Here is a 7,111-nt window from a genome sequence, read left to right as displayed (position 1 = left end):
TACTATGTTTTTTTGAAGTGGAACATTTCATTTTCGAATCATAATTTTATGTAGTATTATTTTATGAGTTAAGTGCAGAGATTAAGTAAGAGAGAAGGAAAACATAGAGAGAGTGATGTTTCTATTTTTAGAAATACGACATTTAGAGTGGAACATTTCAAAAAAGAAAAAATGTGCCACTTAGAGTGAAACGGAAAGAGTATATACTCCCTCCATCCCCAAAGAATATGCACTTCGGGTAATGCATGAGTTTTAATGCAAAATTGATAAAGTAAGAGAGAGATAGAGGGAAAAAGTAAATAAAATATTGTTAGTGGAGAATGAGTCTCACCTCATTAGAGATAACAGAGTTTCCAAAATTAGAAACTGCATATTCTTGTGGGACGGACTAAAAAGGAAAGAGTGCATACTCTTATGGGACGAAGGGAGTATGTTTCAATGAACGATACGGTAAATAGCTCGAATAAAAGCCAACATAAGATCAATTCTCGAACCGAAATCCGTCGAATTTAACATGACATGATACAATAATATTCAGATATCAAACAAATAAGAAAGATTTAATTAGACGTAACTTATCCCACAAATGGAAAGAATATTTGAACAAAAATCGATCATATATATACATGAACCAGAAGAGGAAGGAGTATATGCTGCTACACTTAGATTGAGATTAATTTCAATATACTAGTGATTCATTCTTCCTACCGTTTTGAGATAAAATCTCATTACGCTTTGAGCAGTCTCACCTTCACATATCAGATATCTAAGATTCACATACATCAAAAATACGAAGTTAAAACATATTTTAGCCTTATATAATCCCAAGATGAAAGAATATTTGAATAAAAATTCGATTAGTATAAAAAGAAAAAAAGAAAAAAAAGTGCAGATGTTACGACTACTTGCTAGCTTAGGTAGTCAGAACATCAGAACTACAGTGGAGATCCCTCCCATCCCAATCCGGCCCCCACGTACGGCCGTCGGCAGTTATATCCACACGGGCTTTCTCGTCATTCCACACCACGTAATTACAGCCACTTTCCAAAACAAAAGCACCAACTTGCCCTTCCCACTTGCTCCCATCATACAAACCTCCCATGAATAAAACCTCTCCATTTTATTACTACAACTTGTCTCCCTCTCTCTTCACATATCCATCCACCATTTTATATACCACCCCAAATCACTCCTTATCTCCATCACTCCAATTTCACAATCCCACAAAACCCCAAAAAAATAAGGAAATGCCCTCCTCCCTCCAAATAATCAAGCCCATGAGCTTCCTCCCCCAGAGGTCGGTGAGGGCGAAGGCGCCCTCGCCGGCCCCAGTCTGCCCTGCCGCGGCCGCGGGGGCCTCCCTCCCCGTGGACCTGCTCCGCCACCACACCCACGCGGTGGCCCCCGAGCAGTGCTGCTCCGCGGCGGTGCAGGCCATCGACGCGCCCCTCGAGGCCGTCTGGTCCGTGGTGCGCCGCTTCGACCGGCCCCACGAGTACAAAAAATTCTTAAAAAGCTGCCACGTCATCCTCGGGGACGGCAGTGCGGTAGGCACCCTCCGCGAGGTGGCCGTGGTTTCCGGCCTCCCGGCCGGGACCAGCACCGAGCGGCTCGAGATCCTGGACGATGAGAGCCACGTCATCGGGTTCAGCGTCGTTGGGGGCGATCACCGCCTCCGGAACTACCGATCCGTCACCACCGTGGCCGCCGCCGCCGGAGGCGGCGGCGGCACGGTGGTGGTGGAGTCGTACGTGGTGGACGTGCCGCCGGGGAATACGGAGGAGGAGACGCGGGCGTTCGTCGACACCATTGTGAAGTGCAATCTGCAGTCTCTCGCAGAGATTTCGCGGAAAAATAATACTTCATCCGTCAATGAAGAATAGTCTGATCGAATTTGGTGAGGATGGGGTACTTTTTCTTTGTAGATCGGGTTTCTAATTTTTTTTCTTTTAAAGCTAAATTATATGGGCTGATATTTGGTGTTTTAAATTAATCATGTGGAATTAGTTCTTGGAGATCATTATTTGATGTGTTTTGGCAAGTTATTGTACATATTTTTATGCTTGAATTAATCAAAAGATCTTTTTAGGTATTTGGTTTCTTTTCTTTCTTGTGGATTTAAATGAAATAATTGCGATTAAATAAATTATGTGAATTAGGATTGGTTACCAAATCTATATATTGATTGAGATATGATTTAGAGAAAATGTGTGTATGCATGATATGTACGTCCACTTCCGTGCAAGCTGAATTATTAGAAAAATAATTAAACAATGAAAGTAAAATAAAACAGTACTACTCCCTCAGTTTCATCTCATGTGATGGATTTCTTTTCGATATGGGAATGAAGAAAATGATAAGTATTGAGTTAAAGTGGAGAAAATAAGTATGAGCGAGGAAAAAAGTAAGAGAGAATAAAGTAAGAAAGAAAGAATAAAGTAAGAAAGATGATTGAAGTTTTGTTTTTAGCTAAAAAAATGAAATCAATCACTTGAGGTGACACAATCCAAAATGGAAAGTCTTGAGGTGGGACAGAGGGAGTATTATTTTTGTGAACACTTAATATAAATGTATTATGCTTGCTGAAATTTATTACTTGTTCGAGTAACGAGGCCATAATTTTATTAACACGAGCAACAATTTATGAATCTTTGCATAACCCAAAATATGAATACATTTTAAGCTCTAAAATCACCGAAGCAATGAATTAAATGGATGATTTTATTATATAAATCCTTTTGAATTATGTAGCAGTTAAGTTACACTTAATAACAATGGCATTTTTTTGTCCTTGAATACTGATTCACTATTAACGGGCAACATTATGTTCATTTAACCATCAAAAAAGAAAAATGTAGAGCTTCTAGAAAACACACATAAATTATGCATCACTAAGGTGTTATAAATCATATAGGTGGATAAAATGAAAATACATTTAACTTTGTCATGCATGGAAATTTCTACATTGAAATGAAGAGAGAGAAATACAAGTATATAAATATATTTCAAGTAGCCAACTTTGTTGGTTGAAATGAGGAATCAATCAAACAGCTTTAATCAGCCTAATTTGAAATCAAAGCCAACTTGTTGTACAAATAAATCACAACTTGTCTTGCTATTAATTTCTTTTGGGGTTTTCTATCTCTTTTCCATGAATTTTCTTTTAATATTTTAATTTTCTCAGATGAAAGGATGTGCAAGTGGCCAAGCAGGCCATTCAATTCATGATTGTCCTCTCTGTTTATGCAATTATTAATTTATTTTACTAAGAAAGCTTTTCTATTATATTTATTGTAAATGTTTTATATTGTCAATGTAAGAAGCTATTTATTTGGCCTTGCATGTAATTCAGTTACTACACGAATAATAGTAACAAGATACATTAATTAAGTGATTCTTGATTTTCCTAATTGTAATATTCCAAGTGTTTCCAATTTTATTAGTATAAATGAATTAAGTTGTAAATATAATGCAGTCAATTCTTGGGGTTGGTCAATTTATTTCAGTGGCGCAGTTGGAAGATTTTTTTTCCTAAAAAACTTGGACGGTCTCGTGTCGGTTTATGTGTAACACAAGAACTAAATTTACTGTATATTTTGTCTTATTATATATAGTGGAGTATCATATTTAATAATGTTAATAAAATATACATGCAGTGTTCAATTTGATAAATTAAGATGGAAGTAATTCAATTGGAAATATGCAGTTCGATATTTTATATATATCAGGACAATGTCACATAAAATTAATTTCAGATAATGTTGAGTTCGAATTAAAATATTGAGAGACCACACATCTCTCTTGTCAATTTTGACCTGATTTGCTTCAACTCAATTATTCCCATTAATATATTATAGATATTTTGCTAACCTCTACCCAGGTACTTGGAAATTACTCGGAAATTATGCAGAGTAACACTCCCAATTACATTTTATGGATATAATGCTGAAAAGCCCATATAGATTGAAGGAAATACTATCGGAACAGCGGTCGCGGTGGCGGAAAGACCACAACGGCAAAGGCCTGTGATCGGAGAAAACGAGCGTTTAAAACTCTTTAACTTATTAATGGGATTAACAAACATAAAATTGATTTGATTATATAGATATTGGGCTTGTTATACTTTCATTGATGGGCATGCTATACCTTATTTTATTTTTGAATAATTATTTTATAGGCCTATTTTAAATATACAAGTGTTCCAAAATGGTCTTCCGTATACCCGGTCGTATTCGAATAATAATTTGGATTCATAACCAAATAAATGAAATAATATTGTATAGAAGCGTCTTCTTTGGCACAAAATTAAAAAAATGAAATTTGTTAGTTAAGCAAAGAAAATAAAATATCGAGAAAAATAAAGTAAGAGAGAATATGCAAAAAAATTCAATAATTAAGTTCTTCTCATACTTATCCTCTATTCACGTACTCGAAAAATAGAAATAGAAATAGAAATAGAAATAGAAATATAATCAAGGATATAAAAGCTTAGCAAAAAGAAGTTCATTCCAAGTATCCGGAAGCCCAGGCAAACACCAGTGAACGCAATCGGCATAGGTCGCCGGGTCCGCGATCTCCTCGGGCGTCAGAGGGCTCCATTTCCTCTTATTATAAACCGACACGTGTGCATCCTTTCTGTAGCTCGACAACTGTGTGATGTTGAGCAACGTTATCGGATATCTCGACTTTGCGAACTCTTCCCCTATCACCTTCATCACATTCTTATCGTTGTCTAATCCCGAGTATTTACCCTTCTCGTCGTCTATCCTCACCGTCTCGTTGTAGCAATTGCCCTTCGCATCACCTCCCCATTGAGTAGCACTGTAAGATGTTATTCAACATTTTGTATTAGCAAGTGTTGTAGCAAAAGGGGTTATGTTGTTTGATCATGTCACTCACTTTTCGTGCACGGGTGACAGGGTAGTGAAGAAGACTCTCGTCGCGTTGGGATCCATGTTTTCGTTAATCCACCACGCCAAGTTCTTCATCGCCATCCGATAAGCCTCCTCGATCGCCACCTCCTCTATCTCTCTGTTTTGGTCGTAGAAGGTTCCTTGTCTGTTGGAAAAAGAAAGCAAGTTTTTGAAAATATCGAAAATTGGATGTGTGTCTGTCAATGCTTACAATATCTTGATGTTGAGACCCGTCATCCACCAGTAATAGGTGTTGAACACCAGTATATCGGCTCCTTTCCAGTTATCACCGTGCGTGTTGATGGAGTCCTTCCGGACAATTCTGTCGCTTTTTTCTATATGGTGTACCAGTGGATCGTCGGCGTTCGACTCCAGGAGATACGGCGCCCAATAGAATTCTATAGTGGCATTGTAATCCTGTAAACAGATTAGGGTTTTTTAAATGTTTCATTTTTAAGTTGTATATGTGGTGGTACATGTTAAATTCTCTAAATTCTGTCCCACATTGACTTGGTGAAGATCCCATCTAATCTATATAAATATGGATAACCCTTCCCTTATAAGCCCTTTTAAGGGGTGAGTGGCTCATTTCTAATTCTCTTTATCTCTTATCTACCTCTCACAAGTGAAAGACCGATGTACTTTCCGGCCCACCCACATCGATGATGGTTCTCTTATCTCGTGCATTGCCTACCCATGATGGTTTTCTTATCTCTTGCATTGCCTACCCACGTGATGGAAGACCGATATCCGAAGACCGATAACCTTTTCTTATCTCTTGCATTGCCTACCCACGTGATGGAAGACCGATATCCGAAGACCGATATCCTTTCCGGCCCACACGTGAGGGGCGTGTTAAATTCTCTAAATTCTGTCCCACATAAAGATCCCATCTAATCTATATAACTGTGGATAACCATATAAGCTATTTTTAAGGGGTGAGTGGTCCATTTCTAATAGTACGCTAGTGGCCCATTTCTAATAGTACGCTAGTTACATTCCTACTTGACTTTATCTCGTAAATGATCGTGCTTGAAAAAAATGTGACATGAGATTGAAGGAGTATAGTATGTGGTATGAATCATGTACCTTGGCTCTGAAAATTCTGAGTGAACGATTAAATCTAGTGGAAAAGGATTTGGCAGACGAGGGTATGAACTTTTGTACAAGGCAGACCATCGAATAAAACTGGCCCACATTTAGAGAGTCGCCCACGTACATCATTCTCTTTCCTCGAAGAGTTTCTAGCACTACTGATACATTGAAACTGTTCGTGTTTCAAACGTAAGATGTTAATTTTCAGCCAAGCTTACATGAAGATTAACAATACTAAGTAAAATGAAACCTTGGAAGAGAGCAGGCTTTAGGCTGCCATCGCCAATGCTGGTAATCCGTGTCGGGGTTTCCGAATTTGTCACACAAGGGCGAATAAAGGTAAGAGCATTCGGCCTCATTGTAGAGCGGGCGGTCGTCGTCCCACACCCACCGCCCACTGAAGACGTCGCAACTATTATCGGCCTCCCCCACCGCGAAAGGCAACTTTTCTCCTTTATTCTCTAAATACCAAAAAAAATGTTCACACATAGTAGTATATAAGTTATAGTAACATATTAGACCTTAGCCAGACCCGACCCGACCCGACACAAAACACGACAACTCACTTGTTGTCCATGATGATCTCAGGTAAGCGTGGTAGTCCTCGTTGTAGAGGATTGTCATGAACAGAAAGAGGGCCGTCATGGTGAAGAAGTATGGTGATCGGAACACGGAGGCGGAGGACGGCGGCGCTGCCTTCATTTTTTTTTGGTGGTTATGTGATAATTTAATGTTGATTAATATGCATGAGGAGTCAATAAATATAAAAGTATGCAATAGTTGGGAGGAAGTTTTTATTGTTACTACAATAATTAATTACGCATTGATTTTTTTATTTTTTTTAATTTAAAATGACAATCATTATCATATATATACAAATTGCCTTTCCATAAACTCAATATCTTTTATACCTTATACGTTTCCATAAACTCATTATCCTTAAAGAAAACGAGTTTTTAAGTTTTTATGGAGAGTTTGATAATAAATTTATTACTATATTATAAATAGAAGGTGAAGAGTCGACATTATATAACACATTCAATAATATGGATCTTATTTTACTAAATTGACTTATGTAGATTAGATCGGCATCTACTCTGGCG

At 37.8% G+C, this 7,111-nt stretch overlaps 2 protein-coding genes across 2 annotated transcripts; one reads left to right on the top strand and one right to left on the bottom strand.

Moving 5' to 3' along the window:
- Positions 1-1,121: 1,121 nt before the first annotated feature.
- LOC121775906 (abscisic acid receptor PYL4-like) lies at positions 1,122-2,092 on the top strand. The gene has a single exon (XM_042172995.1). It carries the CDS (start codon positions 1,248-1,250, stop codon positions 1,881-1,883), a length of 636 nt encoding a protein of 211 aa, XP_042028929.1. The 5' UTR covers positions 1,122-1,247; the 3' UTR covers positions 1,884-2,092.
- A 2,380-nt stretch (positions 2,093-4,472) lies between these two features.
- On the bottom strand, positions 4,473-6,710 carry LOC121776978 (protein trichome birefringence-like 33). Its single transcript, XM_042174112.1, has 6 exons — positions 6,575-6,710; positions 6,259-6,469; positions 6,003-6,180; positions 5,125-5,330; positions 4,900-5,058; positions 4,473-4,821 (listed from the first exon to the last, which is right to left on the bottom strand). Exons 1-6 carry the CDS (start codon positions 6,708-6,710, stop codon positions 4,473-4,475), a joined length of 1,239 nt encoding a protein of 412 aa, XP_042030046.1.
- Positions 6,711-7,111: the final 401 nt, after the last annotated feature.

This window comes from Salvia splendens, chromosome 18 (genome assembly GCF_004379255.2).
Source record: "Salvia splendens isolate huo1 chromosome 18, SspV2, whole genome shotgun sequence".
NCBI classification, from domain to species: Eukaryota; Viridiplantae; Streptophyta; class Magnoliopsida; order Lamiales; family Lamiaceae; genus Salvia; species Salvia splendens.
The sequence above is the reverse complement of the archived record's forward strand: the minus strand, read 5'-3'. Positions and strand labels throughout refer to the sequence as shown.

Bases quoted from the DNA above. Each gene is read 5' to 3' on its own strand.
- LOC121776978 (XM_042174112.1), bottom strand. From the start codon at position 6,710: ATGAAGGCAGCGCCGCCGTCCTCCGCCTCCGTGTTCCGATCACCATAC. The intron at 5,331-6,002 runs GTACATGATTCA...ATCTGTTTACAG, and splicing joins TCAGAATTTTCAGAGCCAAG to GATTACAATGCCACTATAGA. The intron at 4,822-4,899 runs GTGAGTGACATG...AACATCTTACAG, and splicing joins CTGTCACCCGTGCACGAAAA to TGCTACTCAATGGGGAGGTG.
- LOC121775906 (XM_042172995.1), top strand. From the start codon at position 1,248: ATGCCCTCCTCCCTCCAAATAATCAAGCCCATGAGCTTCCTCCCCCAG.